The 27,027-nt window shown below is 42.0% G+C and overlaps 1 protein-coding gene and 1 long non-coding RNA gene across 7 annotated transcripts in view; one reads left to right on the forward strand and one right to left on the reverse strand.

Moving 5' to 3' along the window:
• LOC144989036 (NLR family CARD domain-containing protein 3-like) overlaps positions 1-23,671 on the forward strand; it is a 228,432-nt gene extending 204,761 nt beyond the window's left edge. For 4 of the 6 annotated variants that reach the window (XM_078940763.1, XM_078940765.1, XM_078940773.1 and 1 more), the window contains 2 exons: positions 10,571-10,747; positions 14,456-23,671. In XM_078940763.1, coding sequence (XP_078796889.1) covers positions 10,571-10,747; positions 14,456-14,717 — 439 coding nt within the window. In that variant the 3' untranslated portion in view covers positions 14,718-23,671. The remainder of the gene's footprint in view (positions 1-10,570; positions 10,748-14,455) is intronic. The other 2 variants (XM_078940768.1, XM_078940770.1) reach the window with 2 other exon arrangements.
• On the reverse strand, positions 10,743-14,389 carry LOC144989490 (uncharacterized). Its single transcript, XR_013653726.1, has 3 exons — positions 12,555-14,389; positions 12,413-12,476; positions 10,743-12,024 (listed from the first exon to the last, which is right to left on the reverse strand). It is a non-coding gene; the product is annotated as an uncharacterized LOC144989490 (long non-coding RNA).
• Positions 23,672-27,027: the final 3,356 nt, after the last annotated feature.

The following is a 27,027-nucleotide window of genomic DNA, read 5'->3' on the forward strand; positions in this document are numbered from 1 at the left end:
AGAAAACAGCTGCTTACATTTTCTGTAGAACAAAGACGTTTCCATGGCATGGTGTTTCCACACCCCCCCCCCCCCCCCACACACACACACACACAGACATAAGTGTGAGTCAGACTAGAGAAGAAAATCAGAGAAAGGAGAGTTTTGGTGCAGAAATGAAAGAATTGAGTAAACCTGCAGAGGCAGATCTGTAGCTGCATATCAGTTTAATGCAGACAATATTTCAAGGACCAGAGTCTACCAGGTTGAAGTTATAAGATTAACAATATTTGATAAAGGATTACATTCAAGTTATAAAGAGAATGAGTTTAGTGTCAGACGCTGCACCACAGCAACCCTTCTGTCAGAGATCAGTGGTCCAGAGTGTCAGAATCTCTCAGTCTTCTGTGCTCTCCAATAGTTAACTAGACTCCTTCTGAGGGCGTTCCTCTGTGTGGATCCGTTTCCATGGTAACCAGAGTCTGGGAGTCAGAAACTGGACTTTAATGTTGAAATGAAACATTTATTGTTCACATTTAGATTAGACATTTACATTTAGATAAACAGATGATGTTCATTTGTCATTGTCACTGGTACAGAACATTGTAGAAACTGATCTTTGGACTGAAAAAAAGGATTTGTAGAACCAACACAGTTAAATAGTGGAAACCCGTTCCTACCAATTGTTTTTAGTTGTGTTTGCATGTTTGCATTGTGTTGTCCAAACACAATGTTTGTCAGTTAGACCTACACAATTCATTTGAGTAGAATATGCATTTCTTAGTTGTGTTGTCTCAACACAATTTTTGTCAGTCAGACCTACACAATTGTTTTCAGTAGAATTTGCATTAATTTGTTGTGTTGTCCTAACACCAATTATTTCAGTTAGAGCTACACAATTAAATAGTGGAAACTCGTTCCACCCAATTTGTTTGGGTTCAATTTGCATTTTTTCTTTGTGTTGTCCCAACACAAATCATTTAAGTTAGACTGACTTTTTTTTTTTAGTAGAATTCTTTTTTTTGGCAGCACAATTTCTAATAAGCTAAACCTTTTCAAATGTTTTGCACCAACATGACTGTAATTTCAATACAGTCATGTATTACTTTCAATAATTCAAAAATGCAAAGGACACACTATTACATTGCACATTTATTTAAGGCGTGTAAAACTTAAACATCATCATGTATACAGTTTTTTCAAATTAGTCCATTTTTAAAATTCATTGTCTCCCCTTTGCTGGTTTTTGGGGTTGTGGCTGTTGGATGGAGGTGAGTACAGCCTGAACAGATCATCAAAACGATCACATGAACATTTTTTGTTTAGAGGCTTTGAGCCTTTCTGGGTGCAGCTCGATTCCAATAAAAATAAATGTAAGTGTATCGCTGACCTTGTGGGTAGCTCAATATGAGAGAATAGACCAAAAAATATTCCAAACACCAAGGCGACGTTGTCCAACACTGTCCAAGTCTGATGACAATCTGGCCTTCAAAACAGATTCCAACATCCAAGTATTCCAACATTCCATCTTCTGGATGCTAAAACACCCACAGTTGTAGCATTTATGGTGTCTTCATTCTGTAAAATACAAATTGTAACAGTTACTTTACAGAAAAATTTAATACGAAAATTGTGCCTTTCATGGTAACATAATTATTTACTTTTTTACATTTTGTCCTTAGACTAACGCAGCATAATCCTCATTCATAGATCGTTTTATCATTCTCCCTGGCAGCATCTGTGTCATCCTAAAAAATGAAAAAGGAAAAACAAAAAATGAGTATTCATCTTATGACAACCTAAGGGTTAGGGGTTAAAGTCAGACAGTCCAGGTTCAAACCAAAAGTCCCACTCCAATCATCTCAAAATGCTACCAGTGATTTTTTCATCTATGATTATGCTGTTTTAGGCCAAAATCTAAAGATCTGTTCTGTTCTATAGGACATAGTTTCTGCAGAGGGGCAGGAATTCATTAGAAATTCACCTCTAGTGTTGTTGGCATAAAAGTATGCTTTCACATATTTCCCATCATCCATTTGTTTACACTCTCTCCCACTAGCTTACAGAGCCCCACAAACCTAAATTAACATTAACAATCCAACAAAAACAGTCAGCAATATTGGAGCGATCCAGCGGTACAGTTCTGAGCATGACTCCAGCTCAGACCAGGAAAACAAAAACGTTTGTGGATCTAGTTGTCTACAAGTGGATGTTGGACTGGAGTTGAGCAGAGAGACTTTGGCCCTCCTGGTACAGTTTGTACAACACTGAGAGCCTTTTTAAACTGTACTTTTTCACCTGCCCCAGTATGCCACTATTTAAAAAAAATGAAATACTAAAAAAGGTTAAGCTTAAACTATTCTTTATCTGAGTGGGTCCCCCTCTAATAAAAATGGTGTTTTTGGTGTTTTCAACATGCTCTTGTAGCATTTTCTGATATGAAGAAGATTTTCAGATTAAAATAGCATTTGAATATTTCTTTATTCAAAGGCCAGAAATTATCAATAAAAACAAAAATGTCACTTCTGCATAGGTGCTATTCATAATGTAATGTGAATGTTTGAACAAAACTGTAAATAGGAATACCGTATGCAGATGGTCAGGTGTTGTTAAAAAAAAAGGGGTGGGACCGTCGAGATTTCTCATTTTACCCACGTCTTTTTTCTTATGAAGTCTTGCTGCTCTGCAGAAACTATGTCCTAGAAAACAACACAAGTCTTTGATTTTGAGTAAAGACTGCATCATCATAATTAAATGACCACTGGGAACACTTTGAAAATAGATCCAAAGCTGATCTGAGAGGGAACTTTAGGATGTGATAAAAACCACATATTGCACGGTTGGATGAAGGTTTCAGGTAGAAGTTCAATATAGAACAAAGAGAGGGACAGCAAACATTGTTGTCAATAATCATCTGTTAACCAACTACCCGTAATAGATTGTTTTTTAACTAAACAAAAGTTAACGGGCCTTTCAGAGTTCAAATCGGTTCCATAAATGTAAAAAATTATTAGAATTTCCATCAGGTATCTGTCATGTTTTAGTGGGGAAAAATAGAGTAGTTAAGATCGGGTAGGTAATCTGGCTATACATTCATTTTGTCAAAAGGATGTTTAGCCCTGATTGAAGCCCTTGAAGCCCTGAGACCAAAGCCTAAACTGTGACAAGTTCTCTGAGTCAGAACTCAAACCGGGCTCAAACCTGGATGCAACCCCAGATTAATGTCTGGACAGAAAACCAAAGTCCTCCACTACCATTTTCCTACATTCAGCACTCCAACGGAAAAGATATGGAAAAATATTCAGACGTTACTACCACTCCATGACATCATCAATAGTCACCGCCGGTCATCTACATTTGACGTAGCTGTCAGCGGTCGGAAAATACATAGCAACATCTGTGTTTATAACTTTAAAAAGTCATTCAAAAACAGAAAGTCATGACTTACATTTAAATATAAACTTCGATGCTTCAGACCACACTCGTGAAGAAATGTTTCTCCTCCGGGGCACACGGATCCCCCTACCGGCAGAGGGATAGCTAGCCTTAAGTCACTACGGCTTCAAAAAATAAAAACTTCGGACACCACTGCAGCTCCAAATGCTCCTTCAATTGGACGAATGGAGAGAAGCCAGGGTGGCAGGGGAGGATTATGGGTTTAGCCAAGCACTGAAGACAACCTAAAACACATAATAAATAAATAAATAAATAAATGAAGGAGATAACCTTTTTGAGACATCAACATTTTCAGGTGCAAAGGTGGTCTTTAGATAAACTATTGTTGCAATATCTTGGACCTACTTGAAAGGAGAGTTGACCAGAGTTTGTAATGCCACATCTCCAACAATGACTGACAAAAATGTATAAATGCATCATAGCTAAAACAAACGTGAACTTTATTTGTAAACTATGATTCAACTTACATGTGACATGACATTGTACAGGCTAATAACCGTTTATACAGACAAAACAACACATTTATTGAAAGTTACGTAATTTTTTAAATACATGCTGCTAGACCTGAATTTTTTTTTGGCCGTGGGACTATAACATTAAATATATGCGACCAACAACAACATTTAGCCTTGGACACAGCCGCATGCATTACCTGCATAACTTCAACAAATGGAATAACATCAGCCATAAAACTATAATATGCATACATCTTGTTTCATTATTTAATTGTTTAACTTTTGTAAACTGTAATTTTTACTTTTAAAAAAACTAATAAAATAATGTGGAACTGACTACCTTTTGAAAATGTCACAATGTCCCGCCTCATCAGAAGTTTATTTCCTAATGGGCAGTCACATGTGTGGCTAGCTCTTCTCTCATTGGCTGCATAATTCGCCTGTTTGTGGTTGCCTCGGTAACAGAGTTAAATCATTAATAGTTGATCAGCCATTTGACTCATTTTTTTTCCTGTTCACTCTGACCAGTTCAAAAAAGGCAAAGCCAGGACGGTCCGTCGCGCTGGTCTGCCCCAGAAAGCAGATGTGAGAATCAGTCGCAGCTTGCGTGGCGTTTCAAGACGAGACCCCCCCTGAAAATACGCGCTCCGCGGCGCCCAAGGTTGGGGATCATCGTTGGCATGCGCGCGCGTGCGTCTACGGCCCCTCTGCTTATCTCCAGCTGAGAATCACGAGAAAGACCGGGCGCGTGCATGTGACGGTAAAAGCATCCACTGCTGTTCTTACTGATCTCCTCAGCTGTTTCCCGCCATGACCAAAGCGGAGGTGACCCGCCCGCAAGACCCCAACAGGCCCACGACCACACCTGAACGTTGGCACGCACGCGCTCGGTGGCGGTTTGCGTATCCACTGCCTTTCTGGTGCAATCACAGAGAAAGGACCAGGCGCGTGCATTTCAGCAGCATGCGCATTCACAGATCTCATTCTTTCCGCCGAGACCGCAGCTTAAATCCAAATATGGGCTATGACTAACCGCTGGCGCGCGCAACCCTCTGTTACCCTTTTGACTGCCTCTTTGTGTGAGGGGTCCCGCCTATAAAACGCACAACACTGGCGCTAAAACTTCGTCACCGACTACCGGGGAAACGGTTTAGCCCCTGTGAAGGGGGCAACGATTTTTCAGAAAATGCAGCGCACCAGGCAACCCTCAGAATAGCCACGCCAGGACGGCCAAATATTTTTGTCCCAATAAAAAAATATTACGCTTTTGAATAACACTTAAGCCGCGAATATATTTGTCTTTAAATTATATTATTTTTCTCCACACATCTAAAATTGCATAATGTAAGAAAATTGGTACTTACCACTTGCTGCTGCTCTGTTTTGCCGCTTTCTGCCTGTCTTCTTCCCACAATTCTTAGCGCCAAAAGCGAGAAAATTGTGGTATTGATTGTATAATTTTGGTGTTACATGAAATATTTGAGTTAACTCAACACATTGAAAACATGTTGGTGTTTTTCTCAGTGAATCATGTAGGTTTAACAAAATACTGTCATGTTGGAAACAAAACAAAGGAATTGTGTCAAAGTTACATAATACTATTGCATCAACTCTACAATCAGCGTTTTGCCTTTTTTTCAGTGTGCGTTAATACGTTAGGGAAAAATAAAACCAAAGAACCTGTCTCCATCAAGAATCTTCATCATTAAATCTTCTGCAGCAGACAGATTGTTGGTCTCTATTTGATCCTCTAATGTCAGCAGAAATATTTCATCTTTCTGATTGGAACACCACAGAGCAGGTATCTAGGAACACGAGTCGATTTCAGGGATCAGCCAATGAGCGCTTAGATCCCACCTACTTCACTGATTGACAGACAGACTCATTCTGCTGAAAAAGCTATTCATGAAATAAATAAATCATTCCGAAAAACAGCAACATGAAATAAAAACAAAGATACTTTGGAAAATATTGATTTAGAAATCTGAGCTTCAGGACAGCAAGCATTAACTTGACGCTGAAGAATAAAAATCTTGATATAATATAATATAATATTATATATAATAATTATTATATTATCATTATTATTATATTATATTATTATTATATATAATAATATAATAATAATATAAATCTTCCAGTTTTCAGAAAACCATTCAAAGGATTCTACATCAAATGTATTAGAAGAAAATAGTTTTAACAGATCTTTAAATATTGAATCTAGAACAGACACTTCCTTTGAATGTCACTAGAACAACAAAAACACACAAAGTGTTCTTTGGTCAGAGATTCATTCAGTCACTGAAACCAGAAATGACTGCAGATTCATTTACCACTAGAAATGAAAAACTGTCACTAAAAAATGACTTTTTATTTTTGGAACTTTGGATTCAGAAAAGTTTTCTGCAGACTAAAAATGCTGAAACCTAAAAAGTTCAACTCAAAGACAACCAAAGGACATTTAGAACAGAGTTCAACACTTCATGAACACAATGAAAAGCTGCAAACAACTCATGGACATGAACCAAAAAGAAGTGTCATTGAAAGTTCACCGACTGAATATTAGACGTTTCCATTCAACTTAAGACACAACTGTGTTGAATCCAGCATGTGCAAATATCTGGATGGGATCAATGGTGGGATTCTAATCCAACAGTGTTCATGGGATCAGAAAACCTTTCCCATTAGAACAAACATTCACATGGTCTCACTTTCACCGTATTGTTCAAAATACAGGAAGAGGAAACTTAGTTGTCATATACATTTATGCAGCAGCTCTGTAATCTACGAGAAGATCTTCCAAACGTGCTTTTATTAATGTTGTGAATATTATGAAGCACCTGTTCACTGATGAGTCTTTACACTCATCACAAAGCGCTCCTTCCTCATGAGGGCTGTAAGACAGGGGAGAGGTGAAGAGCCAGCGGGGCGAGAGCGGAGCAGTCTGTCGCTGCCGTATGAGCTCCAAAGCTTTCTCTGGAGTGAAACATCCGTCTATGCGTGACGTTAAACCAGAGCAGCAGTGACACATGATCAGAATGAACCGTTTCCATGAACAACGATGGGATCAACAATCAGTAGAACCACCTATCTCCATCGGAAAGAAATATTGATCCCAACGAGTCTGATGGGGCAGACTATTCTGAACGGCGTGTTTACGTGACGCATTTTCTTCAGATCAGGCGTTCTTCCTGATTACTGTTGTCCATGTAAACGCAGCTTGTAAACGCAGTCCATGTAAACGTGGGGGGGGGGGGGGGTTCGGCATGAGAAAAAGGAACTTTGGGAGCAGCAGAATCAGCTGTAACTAGGGATGGGTACCGATCCCCGGTATTGAACGAGCCCCGGGTCCACTGAAGAGGAGAGGTCTGTCTGGCTATTTGTGTGCACGGGGGGCGGGGCTATTGTTAGACGGTACGCAGCGCACGTAAAATTAATTAAATCTGCGCCAGAGCGCCACGACTATCGTCTCAACCTGTTGCTATGGTGATCGTATTTTTCACTCTGTGTAGAAAACACTGAGGAGAACGGGGGGGGGGGGGGGGATCTCAGCTGCAGAGGACATGAACAGGTGAACAGGTGAAAAGCAGGTAGAGAGGCGGGGGAGGGGCTTTGGCTTCAAACTGTCAGAGATGGAAACACTGGTGTCAGATTCAGATGCAGCTTTCACTGTTTAAGCAGAGACTCTGGATGATTTGATGAACTCAAACGTTTATTTAATGTGTTTTATATTGACATCATGACAGAAATATGTCAAAACATTGCTGTTTATTTTTCTTTAAATAACTTCTTCTTTCATGTATTTTACTTTTCAAAATGGAAAATGTATAAAGTCAAATGTTTAGTTAAAAAAACATTGTTGCATAAAGAGGAAATAAACTCTGTTATTCCTGCACAATATACCACAAATGTATCGTTATTGAACATCCAGCTCTGCAATACGCAGATTGCTAAAGACAGTAAAAATAACAATAAATGGTAAACCTTAAATGTGTTAAAACAAACTTATGACAGCTTTAAGCTTTTAATGAATCAAATAAATCCCTTTATGCATTTGACCAATCAGACCAACCAGACATTAATATTCATCCCTTTATTAATCTCAGTAATGGTTCCATTATCAGATGATCCTCACATCTCTACATTTCATACAAAAATGTCTCATTGTCATTATGTTGCACCATGATTATCAATGATGTCATGATAAATAAAAATCAACGTACATATATTTAAATCACATTTTGAACTAAAGACTAAATCTGCAGCGTTTTTACTCAGATTCTAACTTCTACATGTATGATTGAACACATTTGAATTCCTCTTTTCCATGACTCTGCCATGTTTCCCTGACAGCGTCTGGGATCTTTGTTAGTTTTAGTCCAAGTCTGTCGGTGACGTCACTTTTCTTCCACTTTGTCTCAGATGCAGAAACAATGTCTTTCAGCAGCGACTCTCAGAGGGAAAGTCTCTGTAGATCCAGAGAAAATGTTGCTGATGGTTCCACAGTGGGAGTCATCACGTGCTCAAAGCATCACTTTAGCACAGAACGCTGGGATGAATGATGCATTATGGGATTCTGGATCAGCCTTAGTGAGGTTTGAACGTTCACACGGCTGAAGAATGTCCATCATTGATCCTTCCTCATCAAAAACCTTCATTTCTGATGCTTTGAGAAACATTTATGAAAATGTAAAGAACATTTGATTGATCAGCATAAAGAGTTTGATTGATTTCTTCAGAGAAACTGACTGAACCGTAGTAGGAGAGTCTCTCTGTGTCTCTGTCTGAAACCAGGAGTCCATGGTTCCTCCTTCAGTTCAGAGAAACCAGGAGTCCATGGTTCCTCCTTCAGTTCAGACAAACCAGGAGTCCATGGTTCCTCCATCAGTTCAGAAAAACCAGGAGTCCATGGTTCCTCCTTCAGTTCAGAGAAACCAGGAGTCCATGGTTCCTCCTTCAGTTCAGACAAACCAGGAGTCCATGGTTCCTCCTTCAGTTCAGACAAACCAGGAGTCCATGGTTCCTCCTTCAGTTCAGACAAACCAGGAGTCCATGGTTCCTCCTTCAGTTCAGAACCACAGATGCTGCAGTGATTTATGTGTCCAGCTCAGCTCCTCAGTCCAGAGTTCTTTATGATCTTCTTCAGCATTTCAGGATGTTTTCCAGCCGTTTCTGAGTCAGCTGTTGTCATTTCTCCATGCAGACACAAACTTCTGTCAAAGATTCAGGAACAGCTGGAAGCAGCTGTTGGAAGCTGACAGACCGGAATGTTTTTCATCTCCAACCTCCTTCCTTAGAAATGAACACAGAATCTCAATCAGTTTATGTGAAACCAGGAAGATGACTGTATAACTGTAAACTCAGATGATGGATACACTGTAGAATGACCATATTTGAAGAGATTGTCATTTTGAAATCTATAGAAATACAAGTTTGATTCAAACAGAACAGCAACACAATGAAAGTAAACTTTAAATGGAGCTATTTTTAGAACAGGCCTGCAGGCCACTTATGTGGCCCTTGGGTGCCACTTATGTGGCCCTGGGGGGGCACTTATGTGGCCGGGGGGGCCACCTAGTGCCCACAGACACCATGTTGGTGAGCCCTGGTTTAGACTACCAGCAGTTTAGATAGACTAAAAGGAGACATTTATGTTTTAGGAGAACTGCTGTCATTTATTTGATACATTTCCACTAAATTGGAGGGTTTTATAGTTTAGGTTGGGGAATTATTCACACTTTTGTTCCAAAAAAAAGTATTTAAATGTATTTTTTTTCATAATAATAGTAATTCACTTTATGTCAGACTCATAAAAGGTGCATAAAAGAAGACAAACCATCAGGTTTTTATCTTCTGAAATCAGTGGATTCATAAATGATCATCACTAAACACTCATCTGTTAGATTTTCATTTTTTGAAATCAATGACGTCATATTCACCGTTTAAATAAAAAGTAGTGATGATGGTGTTAGAATTACTTCTAGAATTCAGGACACTAGATATTCCTGCACTAAAACAGATTGAATTCTATTATATTATAGGAGTTTATGTTCATGATGACAAACTCAATTTTATTGTTTTATGGACTTTATTTGATTGACAGCAGGTCAGTTTGTGCTGTTTGTGTAGTGATGAGAGGATATTTAGTTGTTTGCAGACTGACTTGGAATATGAATCAACAAAATAAATGTGGAACATCTGCCAAGTAGAGTCACATCTCTGTCTCCTCCTCCCTGGGTCCTGACCGACCCCCCCCCCCCCCCCCATTTCCATCTTGTTTCCTGTTAAACTCCTCCCCCGAATCAGAGACACAGTCCTCCGTCCTCATAGTCCTCCGTCCTCACAGGGCTGGAATTTGGACACAGCATGTGTCTTTAGTTTTTGGAATCAGACATTTTTTAAATGGAAGCTTTAAATCTATTGGATTGTAAATATTTAGTCCTGAATAATTCCTGAATATCAATGACATTTCAATTCCTCATCTGTTTTTAACTCCATTTCAAGTCATTTCTAGTCTAGTGATCATGTTTTTGGGTCCAAATCCCAAAGAAATGAGCAAACAGTGAAAATGTCATCTGTCAGTCTGTCATCAGGGCGGGTCCCACCTGACTGAATGGACCAAGTTCCTGGACCTCCAGCTGCATCACTGCTCCTGAACACACTTTTCTGTTTCATTGCAGGTTGATAAGCTGCAGTTTGTCAGAGATCAGCTGTGAAGCTCTGGTCTCAGTTCTGAAGAAAAACCCGTCTAATCTGACAGAACTGGACCTGAGCGACAACCAGAACCTGCAGGATTCAGGAGTTGTTCATCTGTGTGGTTTTCTGGAGAGTCCAGACTGCAGACTGCAGACTCTGAGGTCAGTAAAGAAGCTGAACTCCCTGAAGGATGAGAAGAACGGATCAGGTGAAGAACTTTCTGATGTTTCACTGGAAGATTTTCTGTCTACAGCCGTGTTTGAAACAAACTGATGATTGGTTCAGATTTTCTTCATCAATTGAATTGATTGTTCTGATGGTTGATAGAAACTGATCTGTTTCAATCAGGATCTTGTAAATCAGGATCTCCAACCTATTTTAGAACACGGATCCATTTCATGTCAGAAAAATGTTCACAGATCGGCCTGTAGAAAGTTCAAGTTGGCGTCCAAATTAGTTTCAGCTTCCAGTTTTCAGAAAACCATTCAAAGGATTCTACATCAAATGTATTTGAAGAAAAAAGTTTGAAAAGATCTTTAAATATTGAATCTAGAACAGACACTTCCTTTGAATGTCACTAGAACAACAAAAACACACAAAGTGTTCTTTGGTCAGAGCATCATTCAGTCACTGAAACCAGAAATGACTGCAGATTCATTTACCACTAGAAATGAAAAACTGTCACTTCAAAAATGACTTTTTTGGAACTTTGGATTCAGAAAAGTTTTCTGCAGACTAAAAATGCTGAAACCTAAAAAGTTCAACTCAAAGACAACCAAAGGACATTTAGAACAGAGTTCAACACTTCATGAACACAATGAAAAGCTGCAAACAACTGATGGACATGAACCAAAAAGAAGTGTCATTGAAAGTTCACTGACTGAAGATTAGACATTTCCATTCAACTAAAGACACAACTGTGTTAAATTCAGCATGTGTGTAGCATGTCTATTATGGACTACAGTCAGAAGAACAGGGACGGCTCAGGGAGAGAGGAGGCAGAGACTGGAGACTGTAGGTTTGCTATAAACAGTACCATGTATTTTTAGCCACACACATAAACATACACCATACACCAATATTACAAAAGAGAATATTCCAAATTATTCCAGGAGATCCTTTACAGAGATTATATACAGATGGACGGTTCAGTGAGTGATCCGTCGTATCCGACTCAATATCATCAGCTCATGTATTGTCCATGCGACCCAGACAGAAATAGTTGAATCCAGAGGTTAGTGTTCAGTGATGGGAAGTGATTGAAAGTCTTTGTGTCTCTGGGTTGTAGGACGAATGCAGGTGCATTGATTAAATGAGTCATTAGGCTACAGGAGCCTCCTACCAGCCTGGGCTGAACGACAGGGAGGAGGTAATTCCTTCAGAGAGCTCCAGCGCTTGGTTTCAGGTTCGGACTTAGCTCGCCATCAATCCCTATGGCCTGGATAAAGAACATGACCCGTAGGGTTCTAACATTAAACTGTGTGCACACACAAACTCCAAGTTAAATATCAATAGAACCATAATTGTATTGCAGTTTGGTAAATGAATCTCATTTTAAAGTACTAACATTGTACAATTCATAATCAATACAGTTCATCATCATAAGTCAATTCATGAATTTCAATCTAAAGTGCATTTAAGTGCATAATACACCAAAGGAAAAAAAAGGAAAGCCAAAATAAAAGATTAATAATCAGTGTGGTTACGTTAACAGAAAACAAAACAGAACTTTGGCATAGATAGCAGCTGCTAATCAGTCCACCTCATTCAATGAGGGAGGCAAATGCTAAGCTAACCAACAACTAAAAGAAGAAGTTTAAACTCACCGATTGTGACTAAGTGCACCAAATATGCTGCTTATTCGTGGCGTGTTATACTGGCAGTTGGCTCCTACAAAACAATTCATCATATCCAAAGATTAGAACATAACCGAACAACGTTAAAAAGTGAAACCGAAACTAAACATACCCGTAGCGTCTTAATCCGGCTCTGCTGTCATGGAATGTGATAGCTTCCGGGGTAGCGGCTTATAAAGCTTACTGATTGGGTGGTCGCGGTCACATGACCCATGTCACGCAAGGAACGTCGTACACACGTAACAGATGAGGAAGGAAAGGAAAAAAAAAAATACAATGGCCTGAGTTGGCAACCGTGTTACAAGTGCAAATATCTTGATGGGATCAATGGTGGGATTCAAATCCAACCGTGTACATGGGATCAGAAAAACTTTTCCCATTAGAACAAACATTCACATGGTCACACTTTCACAGTAGTGTTGAAAATACTGGAAGAGGAAACTTAGTTGTCATATACATTTATGCAGCAGCTCAGTAATCTACGAGACGATCTTCAAAGATGCTTTTATTAATGTTATGAATATTATGAAGCGCCTGTTCGCTCATTGTTTTATTTTTAATCCGTGTGGTTGGTGCTTTTTTTGTGAAAGAACGGAGCTGGAAGAAGCCAGAGTTCTTGCAGCTCCCAACAGAGGTTAACTCGGGCTAAAAACATTAGCCTTGTTTAAAAATCAAATCCACGCGGAACAGCTGGAAGCAGCTGTTGGAAGCTGACAGACCGGAATGTTTTTCATCTCCAACCTCCTTCCTTAGAAATGAACTCAGAATCTCAATCAGTTTATGTGAAACCAGGAAGATGACTGTATAACTGTAAACTCAGATGATGGATACACTGTAGAATGACCATATTTGAAGAGATTGTCATTTTGAAATCTGTATAAATACAAGTTTGATTCAAACAGAACAGCAACAAAATGAAAGTAAACTTTAAATGGAGCTATTTTTAGAACAGGCCTGCAGGCCACTGATGTGCCCCTGGGGGGCCACTGATGTGGTCCTGGGGGGCCACCTGGTGCCCACAGACGCCATGTTGGTGAGCCCTGGTTTAGACTAGCAGCAGAACCATCAGCAGCTCCTCTTTAGAGCCACATTTAGACATTTTGGGCCCCGTGGATCCTCATGTTTTTCAAGGCCCCTTTACAGTTTAGAGATGTCAGGAAATGATTTCAGAGGAGAACTAAAGACTTTTTCAGCTGTTTTTCTGCAATGTGATCATTTGAAAATGAAGTTTACTATTTAGGATTCAAGATGAAGAAATACAATTTAATCAGACATTTTTGAAATGGAAGCTTTAAATCTATTGGATTGTAAATCTGTAGTCATGAATAATTCCTGATGATCAATGACATTTCAATTCCTCGTCTGTTTGAACTTCATCTCTAATCTATGTCAGAACTTCTTCTTCTTTTCTTCCTGCAGCTGCTTGTTCTCTGCTAACATCAAAGCTCCCAGCAGCTTCTGACTCTTCATTCAGAGCTGAAGTCATGCTTGATCAGGGATCAATGTCCAACATTTGCTGCTGACTCTTCCTCATCACTTCCTTCTTCTCTCTGCTTTGATCTGTTGGAGCTGAAAGTCTCTGCTTGAAGGGCTGCAGCAGAGAAGGACTGGAAGATCATCTCCTGAAAACTGGGAGGAAGACTTTCCAGCATCCTGCTGCTGAAATTCTCCCATGATTCAGTGCTGTTTGGAGAAGAGCTGAGCAGAAAGAGGAAGTGGACTTTTTCTGCTGTTGCTGCAGAAACATCAGTTGGTTTGGATGCAGCCACAGGCTGATGTTTGACTTTCACACATCTGGACTTCTTTCCTGAAGCAGCTGCATGTTGTCCTGAATGTTCCTGAATGTTCTTCTTCTCTGCTTCTGCTGGACTCTTCTGATCTGCTGCTGTTGCTTCACATCTTTGGACTTTTTCTAAACTTTCTGATCTTCTTCAGCTCTGAACTCTTTAGAAGAAATGAAGGATGAAAAACAGGAACGTTGTCTTTAAACTCAACTCTTTGTTCTGGATTCAGGTTGAGCTGGTGCAGTTTGTCAAAGATCAGCTGTGCTGCTCTGGTCTCAGCTCTGAAGTCCAACCCGTCCCACCTGACAGAACTGGACCTGATGAACAACAACCTTCATTCTTCCGATGTTGAGCAGCTCCAGGATCTGGTGGAGAGTCCAAACTCCAAACTGCAGACTCTGAGGTCAGTAGAGGGTTGGAGTCAGTCCAGCTGCTTCCAGATGTTTGGTCCTAAAGTTAGTCTGAGGGCAAAGATGCAGAGTTTCCTGTGAAGCTGCAGCTTCTCAGTGAAGCTCTGAGGAGAATGATGACAGGCTTCAGGACAACAGTCAGCCAATCAGAGCAGCAGAAGCTCCAACAGGTGAAGATGACAGGAAGCTGCTGCTCTGAACTGGACTGAAGCTCCTGCTGCTCTTTCTGCTGCTGTGCTGCATCACTGACTGACAGACCAGGATCAGGAGACACTCCTTCATCTCTGTCTCTACACTTTCTCTCTGCAGGTGGCCCTAAAGAGTCTGATGTTCCTCCTGGAGGAGCAGAGAGGAGCAGCAGCAGTAGCTGGTCTGCAGAGATGTTGTGACTGGACGGTGTTCCTGGGAGGTGGAGAGCAGAGTGATGGAGGAATCAGAGGAAGTGGAGATGAGGGTCAGAGCTGCAGCAGGAACTGATCTGAGATCAGCTCCACTGTCTCTCTCAGCATCAAGTGGACAGTTATTGTGCTGCAGCTCCCCCGGTGGACTGATGGAGATCTGCACTTCCTCTTCTCATTCTAACTTGGAGTGTTGGGAAATCTTCATCTTCTTGTCTCTTGTGTTGCCATAGTAACTGATGTCATTCTTCCTGTCAGCCGATGTCTGTTTCTCTGTTCATGAAGCTGTCTTCAAAGCATCTTCAGGTCCAAATTATTCTTCCTGGACTTTCCATCCTAGAATGAAAGAAAACGGGATTTGCTTTTAAAGTTTATCATTGTCTTTTTTTCAGATTGAGGATTGCTGGAGAAACTAGAGCAGCTTTTTGCTCAAAGAGGAGTTCTCGCCAACTCCATGCATGAATGGAGCTCCAGATCCCTGAGCTGTGCTGATTACTTTTCTACATTTGACCAAACCCAAAGTGGGAGGAGTCATCTTTCTGCAGTTCCTCTGAATGATGGACAGAAGTTGTAGATGTTCCACTAGAACAGTGTTTTCTTCTTCTGTGGATGTTCTAGTGTTCTCAGCACATTGGTAAAGTCTGCTGCATTATCTGTCAGCCTCCATTTTCAGCATTTGGATCCTCAAAGTTCAGGAAGAAACCGGAATCCAAACTGCTTCCAGTTTCCATGTTTGGGATCTTCTGGAGCTGTTGAAGGACACAGATTCTTTCCACATCATGAAGCTGTTCTTCTGAACCCAAAGGGCCCACAGTTCTATGCTGATGATGCTCTTCTTCACCAACAGCCTCTCAGATCACAGATGCTGCAGTTTGCTTGGTTTGCTGGAAAGCAGCAGCGCTGAAAGAGCCTCAGAGCTTCTCCAGCTGATGTCTTCAACACTGGGACTCCATCCCTTCTTCCATTCATCTTTCTGTCCGTTTGCTTTGAGGCCCAGATCCTCACCTGCTGCTGGCTTTGGTTCAGCAGCTGCTGACTGGAACGCTGAAGCTCAGAGCGTCCGGCGCTTTGATCTTCTGCACATTCAAGTGTGGAACAGATGCAGAGAAAAGCTCCAAAGTTCTCAGAGGAGCATTGATTCAGCAGATCTTTAGTTTCTGGAGACGACTTCAATGGAAGAATGAAAACCACATGGATTCAAGCTGAAACTCTGTCAGAGTCAATAAAGGTTTTTCAAAGACAAAGCTCTCCTTCACTGTCAACACACACAGATGATCAGAACAGTTCCACATGTGTCTGCATGTTCTGGGAAGTTCTCCGGTTCCTCTGATCACGGCTCCAGCAGCGTGTTTCAGGAACACGGATGATCCAGAACATGGGATCAGACTGAAGTCAGCAGCTTTCAGCTCCTTTTGGGCTTCAAGCCCAGAGAGAAGACAGAAATGTGAGGAAGGCAGAGAACATGAAGGCTTCCTGACAGCAAAGAGAAGTTGGAGCCAGAAAGACTGGAACCGGATCAGGAGCGACTCTGGACAGTCCTTTTAGTGGTGGATCCAGACAGAAGCAGCAGAGACGTGAGCTTTGAGGAGCCACTCTGCAGCTTGACCCTCTCAGATGTCAGCAGCTGTTTGTGTCCTCAGATCCAGTCAGACACCAACATGTTCCTCAGAGAACAGCATGTCAGCACACACTGCACACGCTTGGATCCATGCAGACGTGTTGGAAGCCAGAGCTTCAGGCCTTCAGGCCTTCAGTGGATCTGTCCGTTCATGCTGAATGGGAGCAGAAGAACGTCTGTTTCAGCTCTGCTGCTTCAGCTCCACTCAAACTGCTGAGAACTCCAAACTCTCTCAGAGGAGAAAAACAGCAGAAAGCTTTCTGCAGCTGCTCTCACAGTGGATCTTCCTCTGTCTTCTTCAGCAGCAGATGATGAAGAGTCACTTTCTTCAGGTTCCTCTCAGTCCTGACCTTCATTCCTGATGGACCAAAGCAGACTGACAGCAGCTCTTTAGCTCCACAAAGAAAACTCTGCAGTTTCCCAGAAACCTTCTGAAGCAGAAAAACCAGGAGACTTCCTGTCTGTCTGTCTGTCAGTGTTGGAGTCTTCCTCCATCTTCAAATGATGAAGCTTTCTGCTTTGGAACCTTCCAGAAAGCCTTTTGAAAGCCTCCTGATGATGCTGGAGGACAGGGAGGAGTCAGGAGGATGCAGGAGCTCCCAGAGGAGGAGAGGCAGGAGGAGCAGAGGGAGCGGCTGCTGGAGCAGAAGCAGCTGCAGACGCACTTTTGGCTCTGGGCTTCAAACTTTGATCAGGAGGAAGAGGAGGAGCTAAAGAGGAGCAGGAATGCTGGGAGTGGGACTGGAATTCACACTGAATCCAACATTTAGGGACAAAAATGGCGTCTTCCAGAAAGAAATTCATGTTTCAGAAACGGGAACATTCTTGAAAGTCTACCCGGCAACAACTGGGGTTTGGATGAGGAGAAGAAGAAATGTTCCCATTTAGAGAGAAACCAGTTTCTACTCCATCCAGACTCTCAGCTCCATTTAGCTCCTGGATCCACTTTGGAAACGGTTTTTCACAATAAAAGCAGACATTTTAGGATTATCAGAGGTAAAAACTAACAACTAACTTTGAATTTGTTTTTTTCTTATAATAATAATTCCTTCCAGTACAGACGCCATCTGAGGTCCTGCATCGCCCTTTGAATGGTGGGCGTGGCCACTTTCAATGTTAAGTCAATGGTACAGACGCCATCTGAGGTCCTGCGGCGCCATTTGAGCGGTGGGCGTGGCCACTTTCAATGTTAAGTCAATGGTCCAGACGCCATCTGAGGTCCTGCGGCACCATTTGAGCGGTGGGCGGTGTGAAGGTCTGGCAGCAGCGTGACGGTTTGAGTGACAGCGGGTAGAAAACACATCAATCTAGTGAATGGATCCATGGTTCTCCTGAACTTCCATTCATTCTCTTCACCTGCTGGTTCCCTTTGGGGGCAGCGGGGTTTCAGGAAGCGTCCTGCCTGCTGTTGGCCAAAGGCGGCTTCACCCTTCAGTCTGCTGCAGGGCCCATGGAGCTGGAGCATTGATCTGGCTATGCGGCTCCAGGAGGAGAGCTGGCGGCCAGACAGAGAGCTGCTGCTGATGGAAAGACAGCCTGATCATCTCCTGAACTTTAGCTTTCTGGTTTCCATGGAGACCATCAGAAAAAGCTCCCTGATTTGATTCTGGTTTGTAGTTTTCCTCTGGGGTTAACATGGGACAGCAAGCCTTCAAAGTCGGTCAGAGAGACGGAGAGACGGTGGAAGCGTCCGTCTTTCAGACTCATCAGGAGAGAAGATGACTGAACGGAGAGAATCTGAAGGATCCAGACATGGAGACGTGATTCCCCATGATTCTGGAGAACTCTTCATCATCCAAGGCAAGGCAAGGCAAGTTTATTTGTATAGCACAATTCGTACACAAAGTAATTCAAGGTGCTTCACAAAACACAAAAGTGCATTAAAATCACAATACATCATAGAAATAATCAACATAAAATTTACTTTAAAAGAAAAGGAAGAAAAAAAAAAAAAGATTTAAAAAGAAAGGAAGGAAAGAAAGGTGCAGATAGGACCTTTCAGTCATATACACGGCTAAACAGAAATGTTTTAAGTCTAGATTTGAACATGAACACAGAAGAGGCCTGTCTTACGCCTTCAGGGAGGCTGTTCCAGATTTTAGCTGCAGAATATTGAAACGCTGATTCCCCTTGTTTAGTTCTGACTCTGGGAATCAACAGGAGGCCGGCCCCTGAGGTCCTCAGAGTACGAGATGGTTCATATGGCACTAACATGTCAGAGATGTACTTTGGTGCTCGGCCATGGAGAGACTTGTACACAAGCAGAGCTGCTTTGAAGTCTATTCTTTGAGGTACAGGGAGCCAGTGCAGAGACCTGAGCACAGGACTAATGTGATCATACTTCCTGGTTCTGGTCAGGACTCGAGCAGTAGCATTCTGGATGTACTGAAGCTGTTTTACAGCTCGTTTGGAGAGGCCGGTGAGCAGGCCGTTACAGTAGTCTAACCTACTGGAGACAAATGCATGGATAAGTATCTCCAGGTCTCGCTTTGAGATTATGTTTTTGATTTTGGCAATGTTTTTCAGATGGTAAAATGCCGCTGATGTTACTGACTTGATATGGCTGTTAAAGTTCAGGTCAGAGTCCATGATTACCCCTAGATTTCTGACTTGATATGAGGGTTTAAGAGACAGAGAATGAAGGTAGCTGCTGAGACTTTCTCTTTGTTTCTGTGGGCCAAAAACAATAACTTCGGTCTTGTCTGAGTTTAGCTGGAGAAAGTTGTTCTGCATCCACGCGCTGATCTGTTGGAGGCAGTGGTTGAGAGAATCCACCGGCCCATATTCACCTGTTGTCAGTGACACATAGATCTGAGTATCATCTGCATAGTTGTGATAAGATATGTTATTACTCGTACCTGGGGTTGGGGCGGGGGGATGCCCGGAACTCCTGGGTGGTGGTGGGGTGCTCGTCTGGGGCTGTGGGCGTCCTTCTCCGGTGGGGCCCTGCGTTGGGCTCTCCCGGCGCGGCGGGGGGGCTGCTGTCCTGGTTGGGCTGGGGCGGCGCCCTCTTTCCCTCCGTGCCTCCCTGCTCTCTGGCTCTGGGGGCCTTGCGGCGGCCCTGCTGGCCCTGGCCTGGGTGGCGGGCTTGGTCGCCCGGGCGGCGGTTGTTCCCTGCCGGTTCCCGTGTGGCGTTGGGGGGATTCCGGCTGCCGCTGCTGGTGCGGTGGGGGTCTTGGGGTGGGGATGGCTGGGCACTCTCCCTCCTTCTTTTCACATTCCACCATCCATTTTAGAAGAACATAAACACTCACCTGAGCACAGGTGTTAGCTCAACAGACTGAATGACTGAAATATTTCACACTAGTTGGTTTTAAGGCATAAGTATGCGTGTGAACACTATCTGTTTTGTGTACATGTCGACAGGTGGACATTTTTGCAACTAACAGGTGTGTTTATAACATTTGAGTGTGTGTGTGGACAGACTCCGCCCTTTTTTTTTTGTTTTGTTTTGTTGTTTTTTTTTACATTTGAACCTTACCATAATGATTAACAACCAGTAAACTTGCTGCTTTATGCTGCTTCATGGTCTTATCCCCCTTCCCCTCCTATTATCACCCCCTACCCCCCCTCTCTCTAACGTCCCTCTCTCTTCTTCCCCTCTTTCCTTTTCCGTCCGGTCCAACACCAAAGATTTTCAGACATGTTTGAAATTAATAAAGTTTGGCCTCAATTACAAAAGGGGTTTATTCAGACATACCTTTGGTTTGTCTGAAGATTAATAACCCCTCTTGTTAAAGTAAAATATGTCCAACCCAAGAGGCCCTCAGCTCTCATCTGTCTGCCTAGCTGTTGGACAGGACAAGTTAAAAAAGAAGAAGAAAAAAAAAAAAAAAAAAAAAAAAAAAAAAAAAAAAAAAAAAAAAAAAAGATATGTTATTACTGCGTATTAACTGCCCTAGTGGCAGCATGTAGAGGTTGAACAGAAGGGGTCCCAGGATCGATCCCTGGGGCACACCACAATTCAAGCCCATGTAGTCTGAGACACAACTCCCAATTTCAACAAAATATTTCCTGTCTTCTAGATAAGACTTGAGCCAACTTAGGGCAGATCCAGAGATGCCAACCCAGTCTTGGAGTCTGTGCAAAAGGATCCCATGATCAACAGTATCAAAGGCAGCACTCAGGTCTAGCAGGATTAAGACAGAGACTTTGCCATCATCAGTGTTCAGGCGGATGTCATTGGTTACCTTGATATGTATTTATTTATTTAAATAAGTCATCCATCAGCTCCCTGCAGGGATAGATAAGTAATGTCTGCAGGTGAGACGCAGCTGTAGTAGTAGTAGTCTTTTTTATTTTGGACTAGTGAAACAAATGTAAAATAACAGAATAAGACAAGAACGAGACAAAACTTACAAAAACAAGAAAAAGACGAGTAAATTATACAAAACAAAACAAAATGATATAAACACCAGTCCAAAAGGGAGTGAGAAGAAGAAAAATCTTATAAACTCTCACCCCCCTTTACCCTAAGCCCTTACTTTCCCACCATCAGAGTCCAGTGTCCTACCCAAGTGTATATGTACATATATACATGTAATTTTCATTTCCAAACAACATACAAATGAATAACAAAACGTATTGTCAAAGTATGCAGATTTATAAATGCTGACATTCTGTATTTTTTTGTATTTGCACATATTTGTCCATGATCATCTTCCTGTATCTATATTTAAATTCTTTTATGTTTGGACATTGTTTCAAGCATTTACTGGTTCTGTTCCACAACTTCACTCCACAAATTGAAACACAGAATCTCTTTTTATTTGTACGTGCTTTATGTATGACAAATGTATCTTTTTCCCTAAAATTGTATTTTTCCTCTCTTGTGATAAATAACCTTTGGATATTTGTGGGTAATAAGTTGTTTTTGGCCTTGAATATTATTTGAGCGGTACAATACTCTACTAGATCGTAAAATTTGAGTAATTTTGATTCTATGAATAATTTATTTGTGTGCTCAAGGTAACTGACTTTGTGTATGATTCGTATTGCTCTCTTCTGAAGTATTGAAAGTGAATGTAACGTTGTTTTATAGTTGTTCCCCCAAACCTCTACACAATAAGAAAAATATGGTAAAACTAATGTACAGTATAACATGTGGAGTGATTTGTGGTCCAGAACCAGTTTAGCTTTATTTAAGACAGAAATACTTCTGGATAGTTTAGCTTGTATGTAGCTAATATGTGCTTTCCAAGTAAGTTTGTCATCAATTATGACCCCAAGAAATTTATTTTCATAAATTCTTTCAAGTTTCACCCCATTTATGTGCATGTCAATGTCAATATTTTTACCCTTATGGTGACCAAATAACATCATTTTTGTTTTACTTAAATTTAGTGAAAGCTTATTTACATCAAACCACAGCTTCAGTTTTTCCATCTCCTTCTTAACAATTTCAATGAGTTGCTGCAAATCATCCCCATCACAAAACACATTAGTATCATCAGCAAATAGAACTAGCCGTAATTTGTTAGAAACCTGAAATAAATCATTTATATATAAAATAAACAATATTGATCCCAGAACCGACCCCTGAGGGACACCACAAACAATGTCCAAACATTGGGAACAAGCACCATCAACCTTTACAAACTGCTTTCTATTGCTCAAATAGCTTCTGATCCAGTCTAGCACTAACCCCCTAATGCCATACCGATCCAATTTATTAATTAACATACAGTGGTTAATTGTGTCGAAAGCTTTTTTTAAGTCAATAAATACCCCGATTACATGTTTTTTATTATCAATAGCATTTGTTATATTTTCTATTACATTCATCAGGGCCAGTGATGTTGATCGATTTGACCTGAACCCATACTGTCCTTCGTCCAGTATCTTGTGCTTTTCGATGAAAGAGTTTAATCGGGTTATGAACATTTTTTCCAAAATCTTTGATAACTGCGGTAACATAGAAACTGGCCTATAGTTTGTGAAGTGATGCTTGTTCCCGGTTTTGTACAATGGTATAACTTTTGCAATTTTCATTTGATTAGGAAATGAACCTGTTTGGAATGATAAATTGAAGATATATTCTAACGGTTTCAGAATTCCACTGATTACTGTTTTCACCAAGGCCATATCAATGCCATTAACATCAGTAGAGAGTTTACCCTTCATTCCTCTCACGGTCTTTAATATTTCATTTTCAGTTACTGGGTTAAGAAACATGCTACTGGGATTTCTGTCAATTAACATTTGCACATCCTTTCCAAATGTTCCTGGATCCGGGATTTGCTTTTCTAACTCAGGTCCCACGTTTACAAAGAAATCATTAAATCTTTTAGCAATCTCTTCCCTTTGATCTATTTCTTCACTCTTACTAATAAAATACTTTGGATAGGAGTCTTCCTTGTTACCCTTTCTTAGAATAGTATTAAGTATGCCCCATGTTTTTTTGATATTACTTTTGTTTTCCTCTAAAAGTTTTCCATAATATTCCTTCTTGCATGTTCTTATGATCTGCGTTAGCTTATTTTTGTATTTTTTATATTTAATTTCGGCCTCTTTTGTTCTCTTTTTTAAGTAGTTTTTATAAAGAGTATTCTTTTTCTTACATGCATTCTGTAGTCCTTTTGTAATCCATGGACAATGGAAATACTTAATTTTTTCCTTGAATTTTTTAACTGGACAATGTTTATCATACATCGAACCAAATATCCGCAAAAAATAATCATAAGCCTCATCAACAGTTTCTTTTTGATAAATCACATCCCAATTATGCTCAAGTAGCTCAGTTTTAAATGCATTGATGGAGGTTTCTGTTTTAATTCGTCTGTATCCCATTGAGAAATGCAACTTGTGGTTGACATAACTATTGTCATATACTGTGAAAACTGGAAGATGGTCACTGATTTCATTAATTAGCAACCCATTAACTGTTTTATTTTCAGTGTCATTGGAGAATATGTTATCAATTAATGTTGCACAACTTGCAGTTATCCTACTTGGTTTTGTAATTCTTGGAAATAAGCAAATGCTGTACATGGTGTTAATAAATTCTTCAACTGCTTTAATCTTATGAGGATTCAAAAGGTCAATGTTAAAATCCCCACATACAAAAATTACTTTATTTTTATCCACAAACATTTTCTCCATCCAGCCTGTAAACATTTCCATATTTGAGCCTGGTGTTCTGTAAATACAACTAACAACTATATTTTTTTGATTTTCTTGAGAGATTTCGATTGTTAAACATTCAAGCATATTGTCAACAACAGCTGTCATGCTATTCACTACTCTGAAATGCAGAGTTTTATCCACATATAGAGCAACTCCTCCACCACCTTTGTTTAGTCTGTTACAGTATCTGAGTTCATAACCCTCCAAAATAAAGTTTTCAACTCCCTTCTCTGCATTGAACCACGTTTCTGAGATTGCTATCACACTAAAGCGTTGTGAAAAATTGCACAAGTATTCCTTAATGTTATCAAAATTTGCATACATGCTCCTGCTATTGAAATGAACAAGTGAAAACTTATCTTTACATTTAATGTTGACGTTATAATGCTCTTCAGTGTAATAACTGCAATTATCTGTGATGGCAGAGAAGAAATGGTTGATTGGGTCAATGTCATATTCCATGTCCTGTAAATTGTGATCAATGTAATCCAATGATTCCATCCTTAATTGGTCAGAATAAGAATTTATGTTTTGTGTTCCTGGTGTTGACGGTTGAGGTTGTATTGACATTTGATCTGAGGAAAAGTGTAGTGTAAGTGTATTACCTCAATTTCCAGAAGGCTCATAAATATCAGAAGATATTTAGTATTTGTCCAGATCCTTGATGTCCCTAATCAACACCACCTTAGCTTCCTCGGGGCTCCCGTTGAGCTTGATGAACACTTTACAGTTAGTTGTCCAGGTGCTTTGTATTTTTCCTCTTTTCTTTAGGTAACGTGCTTGTTTTGCTATATCAGCATTGTGTTTTGTAAGATGCTCGTTTATATAAACATCTGTTCCTCTCAGCTTTCTGCCCTGTTTCAGCAGAGCAGCCTTTTGCTTTCTATTGACAAACCTCATAACAATGGCTGGTTTATCCTTCACATTTTTCCTAGGCAAAGTATGGCAAGCCTCGATGCCGTCACAGTCCAGCTGGATTCCTTTTTCCCTTAGAAAACCCAAAACTTGTTGCTCCACAGAGCTGATGTCTTGTTCATCTGGCTCTCCGTCTCTGTTGGTGGTCACAGCTCTGGCGTATGATCTGGGTTTGATGCTCAGGCCTGTGATTACCACATCATTCATCCGTGTATACTGTTCAAGCTCCATCACCCTTCTTTCCAGAAAGGCAATCTTCTGGTCCTGCTCTTGCTTGGACCCGCCAAACCTTCACCTCCTCAATGAAGTCCAGAATGCCTTTTTGTTGTGACCTGACAGCAGAAATCTCTTCCGCAAGGAAATCTCTCAAAACTTTCATCTCCTCAGTGAAGTCCAGAATGCTCTTTTGTTGCATCTTGATAGCAGAAATTTCCTCTGCAAGGAAATCAAGCGATTTCTTGAGGTCACAGCCTTCTTCAGCTGCCTGGGGTTTTCTGGGACCCATTTGCGTCTGCCTGTGGCTGTCGCCACGCCGGACTAAGGTGGTCGCCGCGCCGGGCTGAGGTGGTCGCCGCGCCGGGCTGAGGTGGTCGCCGCGCCGGGCTGAGGTGAACGCCGCTCCGGGCTCAGGTGAACGCCGCGCCGGGTTGTGGTGAACGCCGCTCCGGCCTGTGGTGGATGCCGCACCGGGCTGAGGTGAACGCCGCTCAGGGCTGAGGTGATCGCCGCGCCGGGCTGAGGTGAACGCCGCTCCGGGCTCAGGTGAACGCCGCGCCGGGTTGTGGTGAACGCCGCTCCGGGCTGAGGTGAACGCCGCTCCGGCCTGTGTTGGATGCCGCTCCGGGCTGAGGTGAACGCCGCTCCGGGCTGAGGTGAACGCCGCGCCGGGCTGAGGTGGTCGCCGGGCTGAGGTGAACGCCGCTCCGGGCTCAGGTGAACGCCGCGCCGGGTTGTGGTGAACGCCGCTCCGGCCTGTGGTGGATGCCGCGCCGGGCTGAGGTGAACGCCGCTCAGGGCTGAGGTGATCGCCGCGCCGGGCTGAGGTGAACGCCACACCGGCCTGTGGTGGATGCCGCTCCGGGCTCAGGTGAACGCCCCTCCGGGCTGAGGTGAACGCCGCTCCGGCCTGTGGTGGATGCCGCTCCGGGCTCAGGTGAACGCCCCTCCGGGCTGAGGTGAACGCCGCTCCGGCCTGTGGTGGATGCCGCTCCGGGCTCAGGTGAACGCCCCTCCGGGCTGAGGTGAACGCCGCTCCGGCCTGTGGTGGATGCCGCGCCGGGCTGAGGTGATCGCCGCGCCGGGCTGAGGTGAACGCCACTCCGGCCTGTGGTGGATGCCGCGCCGGGCTGAGGTGAACGCCGCTCCGGGCTCAGGTGATCGCCGCGCCGGGCTGAGGTGGACGCCACTCCGGCCTGTGGTGGATGCCGCTCCGGGCTCAGGTGAACGCCGCTCCGGGCTGAGGTGAACGCCGCGCCGGGTTGTGGTGATATATATAAGTAAAGAAAGAGCAGAGCAGTTTCTGTGCTATGATGGGGTCTAAAACCTGACTGGAAAACATCAAACGAATTGTTTAATAAGAGAAAGTCAGTGAGCTGTTGGTAGACAACTTTTTCAAGGACTTTTCCTAAAAATGGCAGATTAGAGATAGGTCTGTAATTATTCAGTACAGTGGGATCAAGACCGCTCTTCTTCAGGAGAGGTTTAATGACTGCAGTTTTTAAGGCCTCTGGAAATATTCCAGATTGAAGAGACATGTTAACTATTTGAGTAATTGATGGCAACACACTGTTCAAGACAGACTTTAGAAATCTAGTGGGTAACACATCAAGGCAGCATGTAGACGAGCTCAGACGGGTGATGGTCTCTTGGACAGTTTGGTCAGTGACAGGTATAAAGTGAGTCAGCTTAGAGTGAGTAGGTGGCCGTTCGATAGTTATATGTGTTGTGGAGTTGATAGCTTTTTTAATGCCCTGAACCTTGTCATTGAAAAATACAGCAAACTCATTACATTTAGGTGTACAAACCAATTCTATTGGTAGCTGGGTTGGAGGGTTAGTTAATCTGTTAACTGTTGTGAACAGGATACGAGAGTTGCTGCTGCAACTTCCAATTATTTCAGAGAAGTACCTTTCCCTTGTTCTGCATAAGATCTGGTTATAAGCGTACAACTCCCCGTTATACATTTCATAATGAACCTGGAGTTTTGACTTGCGCCACTTTCGCTCGGCTCTGCAGCACTGTTGTTTCTGTGCCCTGACTAGATCATCGTTCCTCCAGGGAGCTTTCTGTCTATGTTTTCTCAATTGAACTTTCATAGGGGCAATGGCATCCAGAA

Source organism: Oryzias latipes, chromosome 2, assembly GCF_053564925.1.
Source record: "Oryzias latipes strain Hd-rR chromosome 2, Olatipes_Hd-rR_3.1".
Lineage (NCBI taxonomy): Eukaryota > Metazoa > Chordata > Actinopteri > Beloniformes > Adrianichthyidae > Oryzias > Oryzias latipes.